At 58.5% G+C, this 26,534-nt stretch overlaps 1 protein-coding gene across 1 annotated transcript in view; it reads left to right on the top strand.

Moving 5' to 3' along the window:
- The first annotated feature begins 573 nt into the window (after positions 1–573).
- COL7A1 (collagen type VII alpha 1 chain) overlaps positions 574–26,534 on the top strand; it is a 92,491-nt gene continuing 66,530 nt past the window's right edge. Inside the window, exons 1-25 of the mRNA XM_067544413.1 lie at positions 574–736; positions 3,999–4,080; positions 6,976–7,156; positions 7,892–8,051; positions 8,530–8,623; positions 9,175–9,330; positions 9,952–10,115; positions 10,447–10,576; positions 11,409–11,528; positions 13,146–13,295; positions 14,306–14,425; positions 15,790–15,936; positions 18,814–18,930; positions 19,213–19,362; positions 19,948–20,076; positions 21,477–21,623; positions 22,164–22,286; positions 22,823–22,969; positions 23,225–23,350; positions 24,073–24,216; positions 24,321–24,589; positions 24,879–25,164; positions 25,611–25,742; positions 25,832–25,978; positions 26,368–26,487. Of these exons, the coding sequence (XP_067400514.1) occupies positions 4,008–4,080; positions 6,976–7,156; positions 7,892–8,051; positions 8,530–8,623; positions 9,175–9,330; positions 9,952–10,115; positions 10,447–10,576; positions 11,409–11,528; positions 13,146–13,295; positions 14,306–14,425; positions 15,790–15,936; positions 18,814–18,930; positions 19,213–19,362; positions 19,948–20,076; positions 21,477–21,623; positions 22,164–22,286; positions 22,823–22,969; positions 23,225–23,350; positions 24,073–24,216; positions 24,321–24,589; positions 24,879–25,164; positions 25,611–25,742; positions 25,832–25,978; positions 26,368–26,487 (3,532 nt within the window). The 5' untranslated portion in view covers positions 574–736; positions 3,999–4,007. The remainder of the gene's footprint in view (positions 737–3,998; positions 4,081–6,975; positions 7,157–7,891; positions 8,052–8,529; positions 8,624–9,174; positions 9,331–9,951; positions 10,116–10,446; positions 10,577–11,408; positions 11,529–13,145; positions 13,296–14,305; positions 14,426–15,789; positions 15,937–18,813; positions 18,931–19,212; positions 19,363–19,947; positions 20,077–21,476; positions 21,624–22,163; positions 22,287–22,822; positions 22,970–23,224; positions 23,351–24,072; positions 24,217–24,320; positions 24,590–24,878; positions 25,165–25,610; positions 25,743–25,831; positions 25,979–26,367; positions 26,488–26,534) is intronic.

Below are 26,534 nucleotides of genomic sequence, written 5' to 3' on the forward strand. Positions count from 1 at the left end.
GGCCAGTTTTCTGGACAAATGTTACATTTTGCCCAGCCGCCTTTTTGGGGGGTGGGTGAGAGCGCTGAGTCCAGGGTGACCAGCCCCTGTCGGGGGCCGAGGCGGGTTGTCCCTGCAGCCCCCGCGACCCATAAGGAGCCCAGCTGTGGGCTGACTTTCATGGTCTGGCCAAAGGAGGATCCGGCCGTGACCCTCAGTCTGCGCCCACGTGGGTCAGGCCCCAGCTTCCAGTGGCCACCATCTGTCCCGTCCACCTCCCTGGCAGCGGCTCAGCCGGGCCGGATGCGCTGCGAGATGAAAGGCGCAGGCCGGGGCTGCAGACTCCCCGGGGCTGTCTCGTTTTCCTTGGCGGGGGAGGCCCGGTGTCCCGGGTGTGGCGGGCTCCGCTCCACGCCCAGCTCTGACATGCGAGAAGGGGAGCAGCCCCTTGCACCTGGGAGGGCCGGGTGGCCATTGGCTGCCGCGGGAGCAGGGGCTGGGCCGGGGGTGCAGCCTGCAGCGCTTTGCCCAAAAGCTGGGACTGAGGCTGGCTGGGGAGTTGCAGGGACTGTGCTCCGGGGGCCCGGCACGGACGCGGAGCCGGAAGGAGGCAGGGACCGGCTCCCCCCCTTGGCAGCAGCTTCTCCGGGACGGGGCTCCCCGCCCAGCGCGGCGATCTGGCTGAGGGGCCGGAGGAGAGCCCGCCGGTTCCCAGCCCCACTTCCCGGCACTTGCGGAGCATGCGGGCGGGCAGCAGGTAACCCGGCGCGCCGCTGCGGGGGGGTGAGCCTGGCCGGGCCCCGCGAGCACCGGAGGCCGGCCGGGGCGGCAGCAGCAGCAGCTGCGGGGCTGCGCTTGGAAGCAGGGGGCTCCCGGGTAATCCTTGAGCCTCTCGGTGTAACCGGGCTGGCCTCTGGTGCGCCAATAACCATGTCACCCTCCGCCCCGCTCCGGGCAGGGAACAGCCCCGGCAGGAGCCTGCCCAGCCCCGGAGCGCGGTGGATGCACCTTTCCCTCTTCACCGGCGCTGGGAACTTTCCAGGGCGAAGGGAGCCCCCCGGTCAGTTTAATCCTTAGCTCCCGGTCCCCTCCCACGCACGCCGTGGTCTGTCAGCTCTTTGGATGCACAGCGGCTTTGCACCCACCCAGCCCAGGGATGGCCTTGGGTCCGGACAGGCGTCCTGGTGACTGGCCCTTCCCCACCAAATCTGAGCAGCTGGGGATAGGTATTTAGTGGTAAGTCACTGATGCCCCCTAACTGTCCCCGGATGGCTTTGCCCTGTGCCCGGAGCAGCCCTGTGCTGTGTGAGACCCCTTTTGCTGCCAGGACTTTTCCATGTGTGTTCAGTGTTGTTCAGAGTCCCTGGGACAAGGCAGCCTAGGCAGGAGATCAGTTCGGGGGGAGGCTTAGCCAGTGTGCACCGGTGCTGAGGTCCCCATCCTGTTGGAGCGCCCTGTATAAAGCTTGTCCCAGGGTATGTCAGGGGAATTGCTTACCTGGGACAGGGGCCAAAAGATGGAGCTGGGGAGACAGGGAGGGTCAATGCATCCTGGAGCAGCTGAACTGACTCCCCACTCTGTGGCTCGCCCGGGTTTGAGGGAAGAGGGCAGATGGTGTCACTGTCTGGCTGTGGGGCATGGGTAGCTCATTAGGTACTTTTCTCTGCCTGCACTCACCTGGGCAGCTGCCCTCCTGCTCAGTCCTCGATCTGTTGTGGGCAATGTATGGTTCATATTCTTGCTGAGCTGAGACCCTGCACGCTCATCACAGTGAGCAACCACCCAGCCTGGCTTAGGACTGCAGGCTCCTCCTTTATGTTTACCCCATTGGGTTCGTCCTGCCTGCACCCTGTGTAGTGTCAACCTAGCTATGAAGACCCTGTGGAACTGTCTCCTTTGGGGTCCTGCTGAAGGTGGCATATCAGTGAATGCTCACAGCTTGGCACCCTGCTATTTGTACCCAAGGCTTATGGGGGCAGGGAGCTCAGCGAGGACCTCTGTTGGTGGCATTCTGTCTTGCTGTTGCCAGGGAGAAGCTCAGCATCTGGTCCAGAGGAATTCCCCCAGCCCCGCCACACTCCCCCTTTGCACGCTGGTAGAGTCACCTTTCAGGTGCAGGCGAGTATCAGATGCTGGAGACGAGAATCCAGGTGGGGCAACACCACCTGGCACAAGCCTTAGAGCTATTTACATATGCAAGAGTGGAGGAGGCAGGAGCACAGCCGAGTGCAGGCATGAGGGAGGGAAAGCAAAACAGTCAGCTAGCCCTGGCACCCGCTGCAGGGGAGAAAGGCAAGGGCAGGAGTGCAGCCAGAGCAGGGGGAAGGGTTGGGTGGCAGAGGTTGGCAGAGGTTGGGTGGCAGAGGAGGTGGTTTCTGTGCACACCCTTCCCCCCCAAGGCTAGGCCCTCCGCAGCAGGATACAGAGCTCTTCGGAGCATCTCAGGCTCTGGGTTTGCCTTGCCCCAGTCCATGCAGGGTGAGAGGCAAGAGGGGATGGCAGCTGGGCAGCTGTTACCAAATGGTTAACAGGGAGCAAAGAGAAGTAAGATCTAAAGGGGAGATTTCTTCACTCACCTACTCCAGCAGGTGATCACTCTACTTCCTGAAGCAGCAGGATCAGTGGCCCTTGGAGAGACTTTGTCCCAGCTGTCATCACTGCAGATGCTGTTCTTAGTCAGATAAATGGCTAACCATTAGTGGAATCTTCCTAAGATATTTTCCTTGGTAATATCCAGCAACAGCAAGTTCCACAGATTAACAGTGTCTTTTTTAAGCAGTTAAATTTGTTGTCCTTCAGCTTGAGTGACCTTGTGATCTTGAATGAATGCACATTGGAGGGAATCATGTGAATGAATCACACCCGTTGCTGGGTTTTAAATGAACTGTAACTGTTCAGGGAAAAGCCATGCACATCACTGTGAACAGCTCTGAGATGTCTGGCTGTCAGAAAAAGCAAACCGATTGGCAAGGTGCATAAGAACTGGACTAGGAAACAATATTGAATAATAATAGTGCTGAAAGGACTAGGGTGACTCAGTGTAAATCAGTGCTGACCCCTCAGCTGGATTGTGTTTTCAGTTCTGGTCACCCCAGAAAGGATCCAGCGATGGAGAGAGGCTGCCCACTGAGAGGTGAAATGCCTGGGACATTGTAGTTCAGAGAGAAGGGACACTCTCCCCTGGTGTTTCTCAGCCTATTGAGATTGGTGGCCCCATATCTGAGGTAAAAAATGTTGGTGGTCCCCTTCCATCACTTACTCTTACTTCTATAGCCCATGTAGCAACGGTGGTGGTCCTGAGCCTGCCTCAGTATCTCTGCATGTGGTCAGAGGCTGACTGAGAAAATTTGACTGTGGAAGGTCAGGATGTGCCGGGGGTGGCGGAGTGCTTCAGACTGTAACGAAATTGTCAGTGCCGTGTGACCCCCCTTCCCCACGGGGGTCATGACCCTCGGGTTGAAAATCACAGCTCTAGATTTATGCAAAATAGTGAGTGGTTTAGAGAAGGCGGATGGGGCTCATCTATACACCCTGCCTCCTGGCACAAGAAACTGGAAACTGAACGCCAGCTCATTTAGAACTGACCGAAGGAAAGCCTTCAAACCAATGAACCCATAGAACTTACTGCCATGAGGGATCGCTGCAACCCAGAGCGTAGCACATTTCAGATCTGGGTCAGACCTTTATATAGCCAGTAAGAGCATCCACGGTTACACAGACCAGCATAAAAATGCCTGCTTCAGGCCATGAACCAACCATGGGGGGCTAGGGAGGCACTTCCCTTGAGGGAGGTAGCCCATAAGTGTCCACTAGGGGGTTTCTTGCATCTGACCACTGGTCAGAGACTGGCCACTGGCCAAAAGTGGCAATTCCTGCTGTGGGGTGAAGCACCTGGGCTTTCTCCAAGCAGCTTAGCTGTGTCTCTGCCCCCTCCGCCCCATTGCTTTGCTGAAACATGAGCCCCTCTTGGTTTTCCTGTTCCCTGGCTGGCATCAGCACCTCCCTCTTGTGTCTTGCAGGCTCCCACGATGAGGGGGTGGATCCTGCTTCTCGCTGTGCTCCTAGCCCCGGCGCCTGTTACGGCACAAAAACGAAACCAAGGTTGGTGCTGCCTGGGCTCTCCAAGGGGGGTATGGGAGGCAGGGGCTGGGGGGATGGGCCCACTTGTGGCACCTTCGCTGGGTTTGCTGGAGACACCACTTGGCCCCAGAGAGACTGGGGGAGGGAAGACGAGGGCATTTGTCCCACGTAGTCAGCTGGGTGGGTGAATTCAGGCTGGTCCCACCTCCTCCCCTCAAACCAGCCTGTGCCCTGCAGTCTGATACCTGGTGTCTCCTCCCAGCACAGACTCGCTGGCAGGCTTCCCAGGCAGTTCTGAGCTGTGGCCCTGCTGTATTGTATGGGAACTGGATGGTGGGGTGTATGCCGGGGAAGGGATGGGACAATAGGTGTAGTTTGACTTCTGTATTGCAGGGGGAGGTGGGGGGCAGCTCCAGTCAGGCTAATGAGGCTGGGGGTGGGCAAATGCCATGCCTGCCCAAGGCTTGCAGTTTTGGGGGGGCTATGACTCCCTGACCATCCCCCATCTATGCACATGGATGGGACACAGTTTGTTGAATGGTTCCCCAAGTCCCCATGTGCCTGACACAGGACTGGACTGGGCACGGAAATGATCTAGGGGAGGGGTACTCTGCTCCCCTGCCGCCTTGAAGCTGGCCTCTGGGTCTCCGCATCTGTGGGCTAGATGTCTGTCTGGAGCCTGGCTGGATGTCTGTCTGGAGCCTGGCACGTTACCGTGTAGAGTTAGTGTCACAAATCTGTTGCTCTCTGCAATTTTCCGGCTCTTGTCTCTCTGGTATCCCAATTGACCCTGTCCCTGTCCCCAGCCCAGCCCACCCTGCCTGCTGATGTGTAAGGTGAAGTGGGGCATGTCCCGGGAGTCCAGTGTGCTCCATTAGCCCCCATGGGGGGACCCAGCTCCTGGCCCCACCTGTGAGATGTCAGGCTCTTGCTTCCTCCCTCTGGAAGGTGAGGTTGGGATCCCTCTCTCAGTGCCACTCTGGAGTAGGGTGACTGATTTTATAGGGACAGTCCTGTTATTTGGGGCTCTTTCTTATATAGGTGCCTATAACCCCGCTACCCTGACCCGCGTCCCGATTCTTCACAGTTGCTATCTGGTCACTCTACCCTGGTGGTCCTGTTGCTGCAGGGGATAAGGGCTAGGTCCCCAGACTGAGAGCCCCCGGCCCTGATCCTGTCTCTGAAACAAGGACTGTGAGTGGGGGGAGTGAGGCGTCTCCCTTGCTGACTTTCTGCTGGCCCTGTCTTCCTGGGATGGGCCAGGGGGCTCCCTGCAGGCTTGTTCTGCTCCAGAATGTGGACTGCGCTTCCCTGATGCTCAGCCTGGGAGTTGCTGTCTCCCTCCCCCCCTCCTCCCCCAGGTCTGAGGACTGCCCCCTCCCTGGGCTGGGGGCATGGAGGAGCCCAGGGATTTCATCCTACGAGAGGTTGGGAGTTGCCCTGTGCTGACATTCAGAGGTGGCTTGTGGGGTGAGGGGAGGAGGAGGAAGGATTCATGGGCCTGTGTGGTGCAGCTGCCTCTCTCAGCCCAAGTAGGACCTGGAGCCCCAGCTGCCCCTTGGCCAGTGACTTATCCCTGAAGGAATGTGGGGTGTGTGAGGGGCTGGAGTGATTCCCAGGGGAGGGGCAGCTGTCGCCTCGCCCCGACCCCTTTGCAAAGACTTGCGGTTGGCTGGCAGGAATGTGGCACTAGCCTGACAAAATCCATCATGTTCTCTGCTAAGGGGGCTCTTGGTCAATGGACCCTGGGGGAGCTGTCAGCCCACAAGCACTGGCTGCTGGCAGTGCTCACCCGCTGTCTATTCATGGGGCATCCCCACCCCAGCCTGGGGCTGGCCCTGTCTGCACCACCCCCGCTGGGCCCTGGAACTCCTTGCATTAGAGGGACAGGCTATCATGGCCCCTGGCACTGAATCTGTCTCCTTGTTGGAGAACATGGGCCCTGAGGTCTGGGGTTCCTTGCCCCTGATTCACGGACTTTGGCTGTCTTTGAGCTCTCTGTGGGTGGAGTGCAGGCTCCAGGCCTAAAAGGCTGGAAGGGCTAAGCCAGTGGAGGGAGCCTCCGCTGCAGGGCTGGGGCAGTCCCCTCTGGCCCTGTGGTTACCTGGGGGTCTATCAACCCAAAGCTCTGTGCGAGGTGGTGTCAGGAAATAAATCAGATGGAGACATGGCCGTCCAGCCGATAGATGGACTGGTAGAAACAGTATAAAAGTGCTCTCACTTAGAAGCTATACTTTACTTAGTCTCGAGCATTTGCACACAGGTTAGTAAAACACCCCAACCCTCAATAATTACCAAGGTTTGGTGTGTCTCTCGAGCAGTACAGCGGCAGCTTTCTGATTGGCCTGTCTTCCAGCTGCCCTGGTGGAGACCCCAAAACTGTGTCTAGGAAGAGATCCCTGAAGAGTCCAAATCTCTCCCCCTGTCCCCCCTCCATTTATCCCTGTTAATAGACAATAACACATCAAGAAAAAAACTTGTTGGGCGAGCAGTTTCAAAAGCTAAACAAGAGGTTTTCCTCAGATCACTTCTTAGTCAGATGTGTTTCTGCAGAATCCACATGGCTTGAGGCCCTGATGAACATCTCCCAGAGGGCATGCAGAGATCAGTCTCCTGCTTTTCACCTAAAACACAGATCCCAGCACGTCCACCGGAGACTTCATGGGGGGTGGGGAGTGCAGAGTCAAATATGGTTGAGAAAAAGGCTCCCTTCCCCTCCTGGCTTAGTCATGCTAAAGCTGCACAGGCCTGCAGAAAGCCCTACAGATTTTGGCTCCTGTTAGTGTAATATTGATTGTCACACTTGTGGCTATCAAGCGGTCCCTGGCCCTTTTCCTGGTCTATCAAAATCTCCCCATACGCTGACATGCTGAATCAAAGGGAGCCAGCTTTGAGCTGCTGATGGTTGCTTTGCAGGGATGTGCATCAATGTCTATAAGGCCGACATTGTGTTCCTGGTGGATGGATCTTCTAGCATCGGGCGGGCCAACTTCCGGATGATCCGGGCCTTCATGGAGGACCTGGTCAGGCCCTTTGTCCATGTGGTCGGTGAGAGCGCAGTGCGATTCGGGGCAGTGCAGTACAGTGATGACCCCAGGTGAGTCCTGATGGTCCTGTCCCCACCTGCCAGGCATGTGTGGGAAGGCTCCCACCGCCTCTGTGGGGTCACCTCTCTGTGCTCCGAGGGGGGCTCTCAGGGTTTCCATCGCCGAGGAAGCGCGGGGCGCTCTGTGGGAGAGCTATTTGCTGGGGAGGGGGTGCTGCCTCTGCTCATGGTGGCTGTGCTCAGCCCCCTGTGCTGGCCAGTCTGGGTCAGATCACTGGTCCAGCTAGGCCAGAATCCTGTCTTTTGACAGTGGCCAATGCCAGGTGCTTCAGAGGGAATGAACAGAACAAGTCATCATCGAGTGATCCACGCCGTCAACCATTCCCAGCCTCTGGCAAACAGCAATCCCTGCCTGTCCTGGCTAATAGCCATTCATGGACCTATCCTCCATGAACTTACTTGTTCTTTTTTGAACTCCGTTATAGTCCTGGCCTTGACTATAAAATGTCTAATTACCCCCCATGTCCCTGCAGCTCCTTGCACATATTTTCTATGGAGCTCCATTATAAATAACCCACTGACCAGCTCTGTGGTGTCATCACCTCACTTCTGTAGAGCTGCACCCTAGGGGTGCATCCCATCCCCTATAGAAATCCTGTGGGTGCCCTGGAAGCTTCCCCTAAGGAAGCATGTGGGCGTGTGGTTACTGCACAGGGATCCCGCTCGGCTGTGAGCGGTCTGTGTTGTGGTTTGCCCCCAGCCCCCTGGAACTGTGTTTGTCCCCAGGGTGGAGTTCACGTTCTCCCAGCATCCCAATGGGACGGAGGTGAAGAGGGCCATCCAGCAGCTGAGCTACAAAGGTGGGAACACACGCACAGGCGCCGGCCTCCAGTACATCGCCAACAACTTCTTTGGGCCTAATCAGATCCGGCCCGTCGTCCCAAAGGTACCTCTCGAGAGACCCTGCTTATACCATGGCCAGGGCCCGTGGATGTGAAACGCTGGCCTGGTGGCTCACAGCGAGTGGGGCCAGAACCTGCTGATGGCCCTGGCTGGGGAAGCAGAGCTGGGTACTGCTGGTGCATGGGTCGATACAGCCCCCCTCCTTCGAACCCCTGGTAACATCTACCCAGCTCCAACTCTTTCCCCATAACAGGGGGGACAGTGGAGAGGCAACATGCTCCAGCGTCCAGCCCAATGGGACCGTCTGACTGCTGCTCCCATTCTTCCCCGCACGGGCTCCTTTAGACTCAGCATCTGGGGGTCCCTATCTCATCTCTGCTGTGCTTTGGCTGAGCCGCCTGGGGGCACTGGCTTTGGGGACCCCTCCCGCATGAGGTGGGCCCTGCGGCTCGTGTTGAGCCTGGTGGCTGGTGTGGAGTTGGCTGGCGCTCTCCTGACACGCCCTTGCCTCTCCCTGGCAGGTCTGCATTCTCATCACAGATGGCAAGTCCCAGGATGACACTGAGCAGCCGTCCTTGAAGCTGAAGGCGCAGGGCATTAAGGTCTTTGCTGTGGGTAAGTGACTCCAGCACCTGCTGGGAGCACCAGGGTCTCTCTGCCTTCACCAGGCAGCTCAGGACTCCCACCGCAGGCCATGGTGTCCCTTTGGTCCCGGGGGGCTCTAAGAGGAAGGCAGAGCCGGACCCTGTGATCTTGGCCAGTGCAGCTGCTGAATGGGAGTGGAAGCACCTGGCACGGCCTGGAAGGAGCCTGATCCTCTAGCGTGAGGGAGAGAAGTGGATGGCGCAGGGGGTGTCAGGCTAGGGAGCTCTGAATTCCAGTGCCCTGTAACGTCTTGTAGTGGCCAGCGAGGAGGTGGGAGATACAGGAGCCTAATGGGGGAGTCCGAGGGGACGGGCCAAGGGCCCTGGGAGCCCAGCACCCCTATAACGTGCTGCTGCTAGCCCTGAACGTCTGGCACTGTAACAGCAGGCTAGGGAGAGTAAGGATGGAGGATGCTGGGAGGAGGAGAGGGGGGAGAGGTGTGTGGCTCAGGCCATAGCCCAGGGGATTATTCCTAGGAGAGAGACTCCAGTGTCCCCTCACCTGCTCTCCACCCCCTACAGGGATCAAGAACGCAGACCGCGCGGAGCTCATGCGTGTGGCCTCCACTCCCTCAGAGGACTACTTCTTCTACGTCAACGACTTTAAGATCCTGGGCACTCTGCTCCCGCTGGCGTCTCGGAGGGTGTGCGCCAGCACCGGAGGGGTTCTGCAGATGGGTGAGGGCCGAGCTGCAGCTGGTGCTCTCTGCCTCCCCCTGCGATGGCTCAGCCCTGGGCTGGCTTTGGAACGCTGTCTCTCCTGTTTGCAATGCTCTCCTCCCCCCAGGAGACCGTTACAGCCCAAGCGTGGTGGTTTGGGCCCTGTCTGCACTTGGTTCTGCCTGGCAAGATGCTTCACTTTCTGCTTCTTTGGCGCCGGCTGTCGCAGCTGTTTCCAGTGCTGCAATGGAAGGGTTAAACTCCACCCTCCCGCGTTCCTGGACACGAACCCGATCCTGGAGCTATGACTTCGTGTCTAGGCTCAGTGCCAGTGTCACACTGCGGCATTGTTTCGTGGTGATGCGACGCTGACTGGGGCTCTGTGTGGGTTCACTTTGGCCCCGCGGTGCTGCCCTGGTAACTGGACGATTCCCCCCACCCAGGAAGTTTGAGTGAGAACATTTACATGATTCTCTTCTAATAACATGCTTCGTGGTGGCAGAGGCCATCTGTCCCTGAGCGGCTCCCTGCCTTGGGCAGCAGGGAGCTGGAGTCCGCACCGCGGCTCCATGCCTGTGTCAGCCCCGGGGAAGGCGTGGCGCCAGCAGGGAGCCTGACTGCTGCTTCCCTTCCCCTCAGGTCCGCGGGTGTACAGCGGCCCAACCAACCTGGTCTTCTTGGAGCAGACAGTCGACATGCTGAGGATCCGCTGGACTGCAGCAGGCGGCCCTGTCACAGGCTACAAAGTCCAGTACGTGCCGCTCACGGGCTTGGGGCAGCAACTTACAGCACAGATGCAAGAGGTGAGAGTTCCCTTTCCAGCCATGTCCCAAGATGGGCCGCTTGCTGGACCGAGCTCCCGTCCTCAGCCGTTCTCCGGCTCCGGCTGAGGCACACTGGGAAGGGGGTGTGTGCAGTGGGTGAATGGAACCTGTTGGCCTCTCGTGGCAGCTGCTCCAGCACCAAACCCCTTCGGGAAATGAATGGTGCAAAATCCCATATGGCGTCCACCTCCTCTCAGGGGGCTGGCTCAGTGGGCCGGGCCATCTGCACAGCAGGAGTGGGGTGGCGAGCAGGCGGGCTGTTGGATCTCTCTGGTTGAGGAGGGTAATGGCTTCTTCTGCCGTTGGACAGGTCAGCCTGGGCCCCAGGGAGACGAGCACCGTGCTGCGCCAGCTGCAGGCAGGGACGGACTACTTGGTCACTGTCATTGCCCAGTACGCCAACAGCATTGGCGAGTCGGTCTCTGGCAAAGGGCGCACTGGTGAGTCACCCACCCACCTGCCCAGGCAGCACGTGTGCCGCGCACGCGCCTGGCCCAGACAGGAACCAGCTTGCACACCCAGGCTCCCGGTGCTCTCTGAGCCAGGGGGACTCCTGTTGGAAGAGCCTGGTGATGTTTGCTAACTGGTCCGGGCGCCATCGTCTGGGGTTGGGCCCTGTTACAGGCACAGGGGCGGGGCCTGGTTTCTCAGGGTGGTGGCTAGAGAACGGGCTGGCTGCGAGCCCGTCCAAGGGTGGGACAGGGCTGCTGGATTCGCTTCCAGCTCAGTTTGGGGCGAGCGAGACCCCTTGTGCCCATCACCCTGGCAGGCGACTCCCATGGGAATGGGTGACTCCCTGTGGCCCCCCCCATGTGCTCACTCCGTCTTAGCCACCGTCTTGCATTCTGTGGCTAGCTGACCGCGCTGGGATGGGATTGATGGGGTGTGAGTGCTGCTACCGAGCTGGGCGCTGGTGGGTCCCACGATGCTGTTACTTAGCCCTGGGGTGTTGGTGGGCTTGGCAGTGGAGAGACGGCCTTTATACGGGGAGTCTTTGAGTCAATGTCGAATCCCGAAGACCCTGCCCAGTGGAGCCCAACAGTCTTAGGGCTGCTCCGCCACGTGCTGGGTCTTGGCCCCGGACTGGCTAATGTGGTCACATAGCAATGACCCTCCCCCCCATTACCCCAGGGTGCCTCTTGGGAAGCTCATGGGCAGAGGCAGAAGCTTCCTTTCCTCCTGGCACCCAGACATGGTGCTCTCCGGGGCAGGAGTGTGTCAGGGTACTGGCCTTGCCTCTGTCTTCTCCACACCTGCATTATTCTCTTTCAGAGGCCCTGTCTGGAGTGTCGAATTTCCGAGTGGTGGAGGCTGGACCGTCCTTCCTCAGACTGGCCTGGGGAGCTGCCTTGGAGCAGCTGCAGGGCTACCGGGTCACCTACGTGGCTCGAGGTGAGCTCGGGGTGCGGGTGACGGGGCTGGGGAGGCACCGCCTCTCCTATGGCTCTGCAATTCCACGTGAGAATGTCCACCCCAGGGCTGCGTTCTCTGCCACAGGAGAACTGCCAGCCGGGCTGCAGGCCCTCCTCCTTCACGTGAAGGGTGTGGAGCCTGGACCCATTCCAGGAGGACAAATGAATCCTTGCCTGGGCATGCATTTCTCCACTGCCCTAGGACTGGGCTGGGTGGGAGGATTGGAGGAGAAGCAACTAGGAAGGGTATCTGCTCCCTTTGCTCTTTGGCTGCGCCACCTCCTCCTCCCCACCCTGTCTGTCCAGCAACCTCACTAGCCACAAACCTGAAGAAGCAGACAGACGTGTGGACTCTGAGGCAGGCAGACGCAGAGCCAGTTGCATGGCTTCTTGCTCCCTTGGGAGGCAGTGCTGGGTTGGGGTCAGTGTGGGGCCCCCTCTGTGCCTGGCTGTGCCCAAAATGGGGGGTGTGCTGCCAGGATCTGCGTGATACAGCGTGTGGTGTTCACATGTGCCAGAGTGGAGAAGCCCAGGCACCCCGCCAGTGTGTGAGGGGTTCCTGCCCCAGCGCTCCTCGCTGCGGCTGTCCGTGTTGGGGGAGCTCCCACCAGTTCTGGAAAGGGGGATTAATGTGCGAGCCAAGCGAATCCTGTGTGTGGGGGTGGGGGTGTCTAGAAGGGGCGTGGGTGTGGTCAGTTGTGTGCTGGGGGTGCACGTGTGGAGGTCTGTGCAGTCAGGGTTCAGTGTGTAAGGGGGTATCCGTGTGCTCAGAGGAGATAGTGTGTACAGGGGTTCAGTGTGTGGGGCTGGGGGTTTGTGTGTGGGGTGTGTACAGGGGCTCTGGGTGCATGCTGGGGTTCGAGCAGGGATGTAGATGGTTTCGAGCCCTCCCCGCTCCCTAGTGCTGTTGTCTGCAAGACGCTGCACCTGGAGTTACCCCACCCCAGCCTGCAGCCATCCCAGTGCATGTGACCCTGGCAGCTCTCCCAGGGGGCCTCGCCCTGCACGCTGCCCCACCCGGCTGCCATGGCAGTGCATCTCCCCCAGAGAGAATGCTGGCCCTGAGGGCACAAAAACACAGCTGAGCTCATCAGAACCACCGGTGTGTGCTGCCCAGACCCAGTGCCAGGCGGAGGGGGCCAGCTTAGGGGTGTGTGGCTATTTCCCTGCCGTCTTCCTCTCCTTTCACAGCCTCTGCAATGGGGCTGCCAATTGCCGCCAGCTCCCTGCCAGGGAGTGCCAGCTGTGCCCTCGCTCCCTTTTCCCAGCCCTGTCCTGTTGGGTCGAGCCCCTGATCTTTGTTTAGCTTCTCGCGTTGGCTGAGCCCTGCTGCTGGGAGTGAGGGCGCAGAGCGAGGCTGAATGTACTGAGAGCACATAACGTGTGTGTGCTCGTGCTGCCAGCCACGTGTGTGGGAAGGCAAGTGTGTCCTGTGTGTTATGTGCCCCTCGCCGACCCAGCTGCATGAGGGAAAGGCCTGTCTGAAGCCCCACGTAGCTTGTGTGCTGCAGCCTGCTTTAGGTCAGGGGTGGTGTCCTGCAGCTCCAGAGCCCTAATGGATAGTCCCTCCATGCATCGCTGTCTGTGCCCTTCCCAGGTGAAGCTCAGGCAGAGGAGATGAGCCTGGGGGCCAGTGCCGTGTCCGTCATGCTCAGCAACTTGCGCCCCAACACTGACTATATGGTCACACTTCAGCCTATCTCCCAGCGGCAGACGGCAGCACCCACCCAGCTAACCGGACGAACCCGTAAGTACCATCTGCTCAGACAGACAGAGTTTGGGGGCTGCACAGAGGGTGTCTTATAGCTGGTTTATTTTTTTCCTGCCAAAAGTGACTGTTTAAAAAAAAAAAACAACCAAAAAACCCCCAAAACTCAACTTTTTTTTTTTTTTTTTTTGCAAAATCATTGTCAAATTATTGAAATTTTCTGTTTTTCATAAATCTTTTCTCCATATTTTTATACAAATTCTATTGACCTATTTCTCAAAAACATCATCAAGATGTTCCCAAAATCCTGCTTTCCAGGAAAGAAACATGGTTTTCAATAGGCAAAACATTTCTAAAATGATTTTGATCAAAATGTCAATAAACCTGTGTGAAAAGTGTTGGACAAACAGGAAAACGGGTCCTCTTCGAATCCTGTGAAATGAGAACCACTTCAAAATGTTGTGAAATTGTTATCCCGTGTTTTTTTCAACCATGCATATATCATGTCCAGTACAAAAAGTGTGTATTTCAGATGCAGCGTAACAACCTTTGCTCTGACCTGGGGATTTTTAAATAACGTATTGTGGTATTTTTGTTGTTTTGATTTTGGTATCTAAATATATATAACATTGTCACCTGAGCATAGAATTTTTTGGTAAAGTATCTCTGGTGTCTTTTCAGACTAGTATGGCATATCTGATGTATATAACACAATCACGTTTAAAATAATGCACGAGTGTGGACTTGCATTTGAAGCTGATCGGTGCGTGTCCTTGAAGTGCATATACATCATTTCGGAGTGCACTTTTCTGAAGACTTTGGTGCTGTGTTTCTATTTTGAGATTAGTGGCGAAGGAATAGAGCTCATTTAGGAGCAGAGTTAAAGTTATTCTTGTCTCTTGTGGGGGCTGGAAGGCAGAAGTGCAGCTGGGCTGGGCTGGGCTGGACTCCACAGTATCCTTTGGTTGCCTTGCAGGTTGCGCGGAGGATCTTTCTGGGTCTCATGTTTGTGCAATGGTGATGTTTTGTTTGGTTCCCTCTCCCTGCAGTGCGTTTGGAAGGGGTGCAGCAGCTGTCTGCTCAGGACATCTCCCTGCAGAGCATGCTGGTGACCTGGCGCGGTGTGGGTGGAGCTACTGGATACCGGGTCTCCTGGGGACTCCTCTCAGGTAGGTCTGCCTGACTCACTAGGGCTCTCTCCCTTTCCCAAAAACCAGTGGGAAGATGCTGTAGACTGAACAATAGACCCAGTTCTCTAGACCTCCTGGCTGGATGGTGGGGGGGGGGGGGTTGCAGGCTCTAAGGAGTGGGGGGAGGGGCTGGCATGCCTTTCTTCCAGCACATCAGATACACCCCTTCCATGGGACAGGACTCTTCTGTAGTCAGTGCGTTATGAGCTAGAGGGTCCCAAACTGGAGCACCTGCTGGTGAAGTGTGAAGAGATTGGAGCTTCCGGAGTGGATGGAGGGGAGGTGAGTGAGGCAGCATGCTGAGGGGAGAAGGGGACCAGGATGCCCAAGGCAGAAGGGAATCGAGTGGCAGGACAGCACGTGCAGGGGGAGAAGAGGAGGAGGGCGGGTGGCAGCGCAGCTTGAGCAGTGGGTTGAGTGAGAGGAAGAAAGCGGGGGGGCGGGGGGAGAGGAAGACTGGAATGAGCAATGGGGCTGGGGCAATGAACTTCTTTAAGAGAATTCTTATCACACTGAAGGCAACGCAGATCCATGCATGCTCTCTTGCTGGGCCTTCTGCCAGCCCCAGGGGCATTACCGCCTTGGGGAATGGGTGGGAAGGGGCCCTGCGCCAGGCTGCCTGCCCATTCTCTGCAAGCCCCTGCTCTGGGGGTTTCTCCTTCCACCAAGACACACCGAATCGTCCCCGCTTGATTAACCAGGCCCAGTAAATCCAGAAAGGTGTTAGTGTGCCCCTAGAAACGACCTCTCCCAGCGTTTTGGGGTTTGTGCGGCTTCCTGTCCGGGTCAGCCACATCATCTGTACAGAGCCCATTGCTGAAACCCTCCTGGAAGGCCCACACACCTGGGTCACAGGTGCAGGGCCCAGTCCTGCAAACCTCTGGGCATAGAACTCTGGAAGTCCTGCTTGTGTAGGATGGGTCGGATCAGGCCCTGCGTGTTCGTCACCTGTGTCTGGGGTGGGGTGGGGGTGGGAGGAGCTGTTTTAGTCAATCATCCTCCGGCTTCTCTATTAACATGAACAATTCTTGTACTGACAAAGCTACATGTGGCTGGGTGCGGGGTGCTGCCCTTTGGCAGCTCAGAATCCAAGTCCTGATGAGATGGGCTGTGGTCTGACCTGGTGTATGGGGGAGGCTGGCTGCCAGACTTGATCAGCCGTGTCATGGAGGCAGGGGTACTGGATCAGCTACATAGCTCTGGCCCCGTGCAGTCAGGAGGTGGGATAACGGCCTAGAAGGGCTGTTGGTCTGGTCTGGTCTGGTCTGGTGTTGCATGGAGCTCTCGTTTGAACAGATGGCCCGGAACTGTCCCCTAACCCTTTTTGCTCTGGATTATTTTAGGCCAGGACATTCAGAAATTTGATGTGGATGCCAGCAAGAATTCCTACCTGCTGACAGGGCTGCAGCCCGACACAGATTACCTGCTGACAGTCGCTCCGCTTTATGGGCAAGTGGAGGGGCCCACAGCCTCCATTAGGAGAAGAACAGGTGTGTGCCTGGGCATAGAGGTGAGGGGCAGGGTCTGTGCCAAGCAGCTGGTGGCTCTTTGGGATAACTGTCATATTTATACTGTGGCAGCAGCCAGGGGCCCCAGTCAGGCTTCCATTGTGCCAAGCCCTGTATAGATTATGACACCCCCCAGGGCTGAGGCATTTTGCCACCACTGCCCTTAGTGCCAGTCTTGGATCAGCTCCCAGAAACCATGAGCCACCAGCAGCCCAAGCACTGCCTTCCAGGCCCCCTCAAGCCTCCCTCTCTCTGCGCAGATACCGATAGGCACATGCCAATCCCCAAGTCCTCAGAGCATGCCCTGCAGTGTCCAGCCCCGACCCACTGAGCACCCCCAGAATTACCAGGCTTGTTGTTCCCAAGGAACTGTATGCACCAGCTTGTCAGAGTCAGTTCAGGACCAGCACTTTGTGTGACACACAGCACTGAGATATATTGATAGTGAAAACAGGAGTCGCGTTACTATCAAAAGTTCCAGAGGGGCAGCTTAGTCTGTATACAGCAAAAACAACGAGAGTCCTGTAGCACCTTAAAGACTAACACATTTCTGGGGGCATAAGCTTTCGTGGGCTGCAACCCACTTTGTCAGATGCATGAAGTGGAAATCACAGATAGGAGGTATATATATATATATATATATCCGAGGGTAAGAAACAACGTTAGCACTTGCCCTCCCCATTGTTGTTTCTTACCCTTAGATGTGCATATATGTATATACCTCCTATCTGTGATTTCCACTTCATCAGATGCATGAAGTAGGTTGCAGCCCATGAAAGCTTATGCCTGCAGAAATTTGTTAGGTTTTAAGGTGCTACAGGACTCTCGTTGTTACTATTAAAGAACAGAGATTCCTGTGATAGCAAGTAAGACTGCTGGAAATAAATGGTTACACAGAAAACAAAATCATGACAAGCTTTCTAGATAACTTCACTAAGAACTTCTCCTCCTGTCTGAAGAAGCTGATCTCACCCACTGTTCTTACTAGTTTTTTCAGCCAACTCTGGGGGAGACCCCTCTTTCATGAAGTAAACTCACTGCCCAGTGGCTTCCTAGGTGAAAGATGCCCCCAGATATATTAGCGCAAGTCTTTGATGTGCGCCTCAAGTATTGTTCTCCCTACCTACTGTTTGCTTCATCCTCTTTTTACTTTTTCCTCCTTTGAAGACGTTACAATCCTTCGTTAATATTCAGTTCGGCCTGGTGAGAGGAGACCCCTTGTGAACCAGACAATACTCGATTTCCATGAAAATAGAGAAACGTTTTTCATCTGACTGAAAACCCGTTTTTCACCTTTGCTGGTGGCCCATCCCTTAGACACAGTCCTTAGATAACATAATTTTCAGTGTATGTACACAACTCCTTACACCACCCCTGCGTTTTCTGATGATATTTCTGATGAGCGGCTTTTGTTTGTGACCTTGTGTGGCACTCTTTGGTGAGCTAGCATGTACGTACCAGACCCAGGAGGCCCCTGTAGCCCTTATGCAAACCATCTGTGCCCCTCGCCAGTTGGCATAAACACACATGCCTATGTAATGAAGAGAGAGGTCTGGCCCCCCAAAGATTACACTTTGGGTATATCAGGAAGACCAACAGAGCAAGCAGCTGGGGCAGCACAAAGTAGCACATGGCTCCAGGCTTGGCTGGTGTTCCTCTCATGGGAGAGCGATGCACAGGGGGAGGTAGCAACTCTGGCTGGGAGGATTCTGGCTGAGAGATCACTTTGTTGTGGCCAGGGAGGGGGATGAGGTGGTACCCACAGTGGAGTGGGGAGGAGAGTTGGGTAGCTCCTGCAGAAGCAGCCCTGATGGTACCTCTGCTGGTTGCCCGTAGTGTCCTTGGCTGGGTCTCTGGGGGATTAATGCCATTGGCCTGGCCAGGGCACAGTAGCCATGCCTTTCCTGCAGGTCCCTGGGGAAGGAGGGAGGCCCTTATTGTAAGGTGGTGCTCAGCCCTGGGAGTGACCCCATGGCACAGATGTTTCTGGACATGTTCTGAGGGAGATGGGGAGTTATTTTTTGCTGTGTCTTTTTCTGGCTGGGAGCATCAGCTGCTCCAGGCCTGGCCTCTGGGGCTGCTCTGGGTCTGGTACCCACCATGGGGTAGGCTGGGCAAGAAGAAGCCCTCTGTAGGGAGCTCAGGAGAGCCCTGCCAGGGCTCCTGGGCCTTTCCAGGCCACTGGGCTTGTGAGCCCGGGACGTTACTAATGATTTTGGATACAGGCCGTTTGTGTTCGATTCAAGCTCATGAACGGCCCCATGAGGCTGGGAACCCCACAGGCAGGGATGCTAGGACTGGGCAGGAGGCAGCTCGAGGGGAAGGAGGGGGGGCAGGAGGCAGCACGAGGGGAAGGGGGGCAGGAGGCAGCTGGCCCAGTGCGAAGGGTCACCACTCCCCACCCAGGCAGGAGGCCAGCATGCATGTACCAATGTCACCCCCAGCGCAGCCTGCGGGAGGGAGTGGAGTGGCCGTCTCCCCAGCCTTCTGTCCCTCCCTCCTCATCCCCTTTCTTGGCGTAGTGGCTCTCTTGCCAGTGCAGCCTCCAGTTCCCCAGCCCTGCAGACTGAATCCCTACCCAAAGCTGGCTTCCTCCGGGAGCTGCCAGGGAAGGACCCTCCCTTAGGGGCACGCAGCCCAGCCTGAGGGGTAAATAGCAACAGCTGTGCTGGTGGGCACTGGGGTGTGACTCACCACCTCACTTCCCGAGGGGCTGCTCTGGAGGGGACCCTAGCCATTAGGCTCAGCTTGGGAGGTGGATTTGGAAGCCGAAGTGTTTCTCCCCCATGGGGGCTGGGCTCTGTCGAGAGCCTTCATGATGCTGAGCTCAGCCTGGCCGTCTGTCTGTCCTTCCTCTAGAAATGGGCATAGTCCAGTCCTTGAGGACCATCATTCTGGGTCCAACATCCATCCAGGTGGCCTGGAACATCATCCCCGAAGCCCGGGGCTACCGGTTGGAATGGAGAAGAGCAACAGGTGGGCTGAGCAGATCCCCATGGCATGGGGAGGGGAAGGGAAGGCTACCGGGGAAGCTGAGATGCCTCGCGACTGGGTGGAGGTAGGATGTTAGATCCTGATCTCCACGGGCTCAGCTGGGCTCTGGGTCTGGCTCACAGTCAGAGCAGGCAATTTAGGGGAATCCAGCTGCCGGTGCAGGCAGGGGTCCACCTGGGAGGACTATGGAGAAGGGGAGAGGGGTGTGCTGAGATTCAGGGCTGGGAAGCGGCATGTGACTGCCCCCGTCATTCTACTTCTCAGGTGCTGAGCCGCCACAGACTGTGTCCCTGCCCACCAACATCAACAGCTACCAGCTCACCGGCTTGCAGCCAGCCACGGAGTATCGCATCACCCTCTACACGCTGTATGATGGGAGGGAGGTGGCCACGCCTGTAACCATCTCCCAGACAGGTGAGTGAATGCCCCTGGGGCCCACACAGGTGGAGAGGGGAAAGGACTGGAGGAGGGACACCAGAGCCTGGAGGTGCCCAGTTCACAATGCAAGTGGCTCTGTTTCATCCTACCTGCCCCATTTTGGGGTGGGTGGCCCTCCAAGTGAGTGACTTCCCCAGCACAGGGGACCCTGCACTGCTCCTGGCTCACCCCTCTGGGCTCTGGCCTGGCAGCATGGATGGGGTCAATGCTGAGGCTCCCTTCCGTGCCTGGACTGTGTGGGGCTGAGAGACCCGCCTCCTTCCCCTGTGCTATTTGAGTGCCGCTCCTAAGCTGCGGATTTTCAAAGGAAGTGACTTCAGTGCTGGGCAAATAGTGATCAAACAGATCCATGCCCTGCGCTGGGGCCTCTGTCCCTGCAGCAGCTGGGGTGCCAGGAACCCCATGGGTTGGGTGAGGGCAGGATCTCCTGGCCCTGCCAGTGCTGTTCTGCCTGGGCCATGGGCCTGTGGTGCCCCACTCTCCCCTCCCAGTGCTGCATGGTGTTTCAGGCTCTGTCCCCCCAGCTCCGAGCCCTGGCCCTAGCGCTGTCTTGTCTTCCAGGAGTGGAGCCCCCCGTAGGCAGCATTTCTGACCTGCGGGTCATTGATACCCTGGGGAAGAGGATCCGGCTAGCCTGGACTGGGGTCCCAGGTGCCACCGAGTACAAGATTGTGCTGCGCAGCTCCCAGGGTGAGTCTTGGGGGGGGAGGTGGCGGGGGGGAGGGGCAGAGCTTTGGGGTCGCGGCGGAGTTGGGGCTGCAGGCTGGAGCTCCAGACTCATCCAGAGTTGACTCTCGAGTGCCACCTGCCTCCTGACTGGCATTTGAGGCTCAGTCTCCTCAGGGTGCTGATGGGGGGACTGGGACTGGCCACCGCCCTGGAGAACACGTCATGGGTTATCTGCAGTTGTGGTAGTGACCGTCCTGTCAGCGATCCACACCACACCAGTGCTTCTGCAAAGCAGCGCTTCAGTCCTCTCCACTTTCATCTTCCGATCCTTCTGGGAGGATGGACAGGGGCTTGTGAACTGTGTAGTAGTTGGCTGGCACTGGCCCTGTGGCTGAGTGCTTGGGGGCAGGTGGGTAGCTGGCTGAGATTCTGAGGTAGATGCTAAATCTGAGACTGCAGGTTTTGATGGCATTAACTCTGCGCGTGACTAAAGCCCGCAGTACAATGCCCCGTCTTCCCTTGCCCTCATTTGTGCTGCGTATTTGGCTATTCACTGCTATGAGTTCCATGCTGTTCCTACATTAAATTCTCTGCCCAGCCTTGTAAGGAAGCTGTTATAGGGAAGTAGGGTAGGGGACAGCTGGGGCTTTTGGCCCTTGGATAGTTGCAGGAGGCAGCTTGGATTCTTGGCATAAACCCATTAGCTGGATGCTTCCACTAAAACAGGCAACAGCACTGAAATAGTTAAGTGTTAGCATTTGCACTGTAATCATTAGGTTTCAGAGTCAACATTCCACGCTGATGTGAACAGAGCAGTTCCCACCTCTGAGATATTGTTTCAGGCTGCTGGCAGACTCAGGCAGGCATTGTTGGGTCTACTTCACTGGGGTCACATTCAGAAGGTTTCCCTTGCACTTGTTAGGTCTGAATTGTGTGACACAGAACTGATGCCATGGACTGGGAGCACGTGTTCACAAGCCCATGCTCAGTAGTGGGAGAGTTACCTGTCCCCAGTCCAGCAGCCCCAGCTGCTCTAGCCACCCCGGCCTGACATTCCTCCAGAGCACCATTGGCTGGGCATCTACTAGCGTGGCCACCCCCTGCTGGGAGCTATGGAATGGCATGTGTGATTCTCGGGCCATGCGAGTGGGCTCTGATTGAAGTGTGCTCCCCTGCTGATCGGACCAGGTGTGTGTATGTGGTGGGGAAGGAGTGGTACCCGCTCCCCAGCCAGGAGATCTGGGCCCCAAGGCCCAGGCGGCCCTGGGGTCAGCATGGCTTGGCCAGTGGGTGGGGGTTCAGCGCTCTGTACCCAGGTCTGAGGATAGCAGGGACATCGCATCAGCCACCTCAGGGTCCCTCTGTGACATCAGATCCCAAGGGAGTCCTGGGCCCCCCCACCATTCCTGTCACCCCCACAGACGACACCGACAGGACCTTGCAGATCCCAGGCACCCAGACCACGCTGGAGCTCGAGGACCTGAGAGCGGAGGTCACCTATGTAGTGCGTGTGTCTGCGCTGATTGGTGGGCGCGAGGGCAGCGCCGCCTCCCTCAGCGTCCTCATCGGTGAGTGCCGGCTAGCTCCGTGGGTGGGTAGGCGGGTGCTGAGATCGGTCTGCGTCAGCCTTAGCTAGGCCGGGCTGGACTGACTGTGCCCGTCCCGTGCAGCTGGGCCTGGGTGCAGGCAGATGGGATTTCCTTCCAGCACCCCTGGGGGCTCTGACTGGGGCATGGGTGGGGGGTGGGAGGTGGGCCCTTGTTCCTTCACACAGGGGTGGGTTCCTCTTCTCCTAGCTCCTTTCCCAGGCTCCCTCCCCTCAGCAGCAGGCCCAGCAGTCATTAACCGCTGGCGGTGCCTCTCTAGAACAGGCACCCAGGGTGCTCATGAGCCGTGCGTGCTGCACCCAGCCCACCCTCACTCAATGAGCAGTGCGTGCTGCACCTGGCCTCACCCCCACTCCAGAGGGGTGAGGCCTCCCTTGCCCCAGGGCTGGGAACGCCACCTTTCCCCTGGGGCAGTCATTCCTGCACCCCAGCAGGCGTTGGGCCAGGCCCCTTGGTCTCGCTCTGTCTGACTGGGGGGATTCCCTTGTGTTTCAATGGCAGAACCAACAGCAGACAGCGTGTCCAACCTGCAAGTGGTGCCCGTGGGCACGGGCCGCGTGCGGCTCCTGTGGAGTGCCGTACCCAGGGCCACTGAATACAAGCTGGTGATCACCAACAGGCAGGGTAAGAGCTGGGTGGCAGAGTGTTGGCATGGGCGTTGGATAGGTTGTGGCATGGGGGCCGTGCCTGCTGCTATCCACTTAACAGCAGGACAATGCCCAGACATTTTCTTAGCCCAGCAGAGCTCTGCTGCTGAGTCACCTCGTGGAACATGGATAAAAGCGGGGGAGAATGGGGCAGGGTCTGTGGGAGGCTGTGGGGGGAGCAGGGTGGAGGGGCCGGGTCTTGCAGTGACATGGGGCTGGGTGGAGGGGCTGGATCCTGTGGGATGGTGCAGGGTGGGGCTTGTGAGCTGCTGTGATGGAGCAGGTGGAGGGGCTGGGACTAGGGAGGGGCAGGGTGTGGCTGCAGACGGCTGTGACACGGGCTCTTGTACTGGGCTGGCGTGCATCAGTACACTAGGGCCTTCTCCCCTGGGAACGTCGGAGTGTCTGAGAGCCCTTCCCCCGGCCACCCCACCCTACGGTAGCCATGCTGTGGGAGCCTCGCTCCCTGCTGGGGCACGGAGGCCGACTCCCCTGTGCTCTCCCCTGCTGCAGACGGCTCGGAGGAGACAAGGCGCATCCCGGGCGACCGGAATTTCTTTGAGCTGCAGGATTTGAAGGAGGGAGTCATGTACCTGGTACGGGTGACAACGCTGGTGGGCAACCAGGAGAGTGATCCTGCCACCATCACCATTCAGCTGGGTACGTCTGCGTGGGGAGCCCTGGGGGGGCATGGCTAGCACTCAGGGGTCACCAAGCTGGCTCAGCACTTTGCCTGAACAGGCCAGCTCTCCCAGCAAACATGCGGGGCTGGTGTCACCACGGCAGGGCGTCCAGCTCTCCCAGTGAAGGCTCTGGGTGTGCAGCCCTTGGTCTATTCCTGGCCTCTGACGGGGGGAACCAGGCATGACAGACGAGTCTCTGGGGGCTGGGCTGATGCTCTCTCTGGCCCTGCAGATACCCCATCTGTGGGCAGCATCACCAACCTGCGAGTGGCTGAAATCAGACCCGACCAGCTGAGGATCACATGGAGTGGGCTTGCTGGGGTGACTGGCTACAAGCTGACGTGGCGGACGAGTGATGGTAGGTGTACTGAATGTGTGTGGGCTCAGGTGGGCCATTGGGGTGAGACTATCCAGACTGGCTCCTTGCCTTGGGGGATGCCCCCATTACCCATCTGCCTCTGCTAGGAGGCATCCAGCTGCCACATGGTCTAGTGGGTAGAGCAGGGGACTGGTGTCTGTGCCTGGCTTCTTGCTTCGAGCCAGTGACAGGATCCCCGTTGCTCGCTGGCAGCCCAGAGCTTGCAGTGCCTTTGGCCTGGGGTATGTTGCTGCCCTGTCCCATTCTAGAGCCAGCCGGGCTGGCTGTGCCCAAGCTGGGAATAGGCTGCAGCACCACAGAGCAGATCCTACTGCGGGAGGTTTGCAGCCCAGTGCCAGCTGCAGGCAGGGTGGGGCCTGGTCTGGCCTTTCCATGCTCAATGGCCTGTGTTTGGCTGACTCACCAGGCCCTGTTTGAGGAGACCCCAGGGAGCAGCGGGAGGGTGAGAGCACAGACTGGAAGTCTGGCCCCTGCTGCTCCCAGATTGGTGGGTCACATCAAAATGGCAGCTCCTGGTGCCATTCCCTCTCCACTGGATGGGGTGGGGCCATGAAATGCAGGCAGTGCTCCTGCTGCGAGGCTGACACAGCTGCTGCTCCCTAGTTGCCCCCAGCGGCTTGGCCTGGGGAGTGTCTGTCGCAGCAGCTCAGTGCGCCCCTGCCTGTGAAATCCAACCCCTGCAGCTTGTGCTTCTCCCCCAGGCCAGGAAATCTCCCGGGTCCTGCCAGCCGACAGAACCTCCTTCAGTATCGAGGAGCTGCAGGCCGGGGCTGTCTATGTCATTGGGGTCTCGGCCCTGGTCGGCAGCAGGGAAGGCAGCCCCGTCACCATCACGGCTAGAACAGGTGAGGCTGGCCTGGCCCAGGGCGCAGCTTCTCCCTGCCCCTTATGACACTGTGCAATACTGATCTCTTAGTAACCCAGGCATCCCGTCCGCCCTCTCTCACAGCTTCTGAGCAGGTGGGGATGGTCTCCAGCCTCAAGGCCCTCTCGTCCAGGAGCAACGTTGTCCGGGTAGCCTGGGTTGGAGTGCCCGGGGCGACAGCCTACAGGGTGACGTGGAGCCCGCAGGATGGTAAAGTACCCAGCCAGGTCCCCACACTGCCTGTGGTGCCCATGTCCTCAAACCTCTGCCCAGGTCTGCCCTCGCTGTGCAGGGAGCTCTGGGAGCCCCATGGTTGCCCTGGCCTACAGCTCCCATCGCCCCACTGCTCTCATGCGGGAAGGACCGAGGGCCTTTGCCTCCAGCCCTGGAGTCTCCTCTCTTCGCCGTGATCTGAGTGGCACAAACCTGGGAGCTGGGCATCATGCCCCGAATCTCTCCCTCCCCTAACGAGATGGGATCACTTGCCATCACCAGCTCGCAGAAGGCTTCCTGGCACCCGGAGCTCCTTTGACATTCTCATCCTGGAGGCTGGGGTTAGCTAGACGGTGAAGGTTGCAGCACCGATGGAACTGCGAGGGTGACGCTGTCTCCATCACCGTCACCACATGGGGGTGCTAATGCCTTGCCATGGCGGGCCTGGATCCCTGCTGGCAGTCGGCCTTGTCTCCTCGCGGGGCACTGGGAGCGAGGCTGGCATCCCTGCGCGGCAGCTGGCCCTGTCCCGCTCTGGGCGCCGTGTTAACCCTCTGTACCTTTGCAGGGGGCTCCGAGATGAGCAAACTGGTTCCTGGTAACACCAGCTCCTTCGACATCCTCAACCTGGAGGGTGGGGTCAGCTACACGGTGAAGGTCGCAGCACTGATTGGGAACCGGGAGGGTGACCCTGTCTCAATCACCGTCACCACACGTAGGTGCTAATGCCTTGCCATGGGAGGCCTGGATCCCTGCTGGCCTTGACTGTGGGTGGGTGGAGTTGGTGACCACCATTGCCCAGGGCTTCCTGTCCCACGGTGGTGCCCCCCCAGCGGGGTGTGGGCAGGGAAGTGGGGCTCCCAGATGTGTGGCCTGAGCTGGCGGGCGGTTCCTGTGGGAGCTGGAGGTGGTGATGCCCGTGCCAGGGGCTTAGCAGCAAGTCTGCCCCTGCAAGTGTCCAGGGAGCTCTTCCCTAGCCCTGTGGGAGCTCTCCGAGCCCTGAGAGGAAGCTAAGGAACCTAGCCCAGTGCTCCCCAGTCTGCCCACATGGGTCAGGACACCTGGGTCCAGGTGTGCGGCCTCTCTGCACGCCGGCCTGGCAGCTGCAGCCAAGCCTCTACTCCCCTGACTCCGTCCCTCCTTGTTGCTGCCACCCTGCAGCAGCCGAGGTGGCCCCAGTCCAGCCTGTGGGGAACCTGCGGGTGATCGACTCCTCGGAGCAGCGCATTCGCCTCGCCTGGAGCCCGGTGCCGGGCAGCACTGGATACCGCCTGAGCTGGAGGCCAGCAGCTGGTGAGCTCCTCCCTCCCTCCCTCCCTCCCTCCCGCTGCAGCTCTCCTGCACACCCTGCCCTGTGTAACCCTGTCTCTCGCCCGGGACAGGGGGGCCGGAGAGGAGCAAGCTGCTCGCCCCTTACATCAACTCCTACGATGTCGAGGGCCTGGAGGTGGGAGAGCGCTACGAGATCCGGATCACCAGCCTGGTGGGGTCCCGGGAGAGCGAGTCCGTGGGCATCGCTGCCAACACCGGTAATGGGCAGCCTGGCCCCAGCCCAGGCTCTGAGGGCCTGGAAGGGACCCTCTGGCCATCGGAGTGGGGGATGGGACGGGCTTTGCCCTCTCTCTGGGGTCTGAGTCAACCTAGCAGGCTTAGAAGCCGGCTCCTGGCTGTTAGGGAGCCCCGTCCTGCTCCCTAGCACCCCACTCTGGCTGAGCCGGGCCTGGAGCCAGGGACCTCCCTGTGGGGACATGCGGAACTGCGCGTCCCCATCCCTCCCTTGCCCGGTTTGTTGAAGGCAGCAGTTGGGTTCGCGCCCTGCAGCCCCCAGCCTCACTCCTGGGGATCGGGGCAGCACCAGTCCCTTGGGCTGGGGTGGGAGGCACACGCTACACCTCCTTCTCCACTCCGGCCCTTCCAGCACCTCTGGGCCGAATCACCAATTTCCGGGCGACGGAGAGCCGAGAAGATTCTGTGACCCTGACCTGGACTCCAGCTCCCGGGGCCACCGGCTACATCCTCACCTGGAAACTGCCTCGAGGTAACAAACAGCTTTTCAGTGCTGCTGCCTCTGGGCCTGCAGCAGGG

The sequence above is a fragment of the Emydura macquarii genome, unplaced genomic scaffold (assembly GCF_026122565.2).
Source record: "Emydura macquarii macquarii isolate MOO-44397 ecotype Brisbane River unplaced genomic scaffold, CSIRO-AGI_Emac_v2 contig_968, whole genome shotgun sequence".
NCBI lineage: Eukaryota > Metazoa > Chordata > Testudines > Chelidae > Emydura > Emydura macquarii.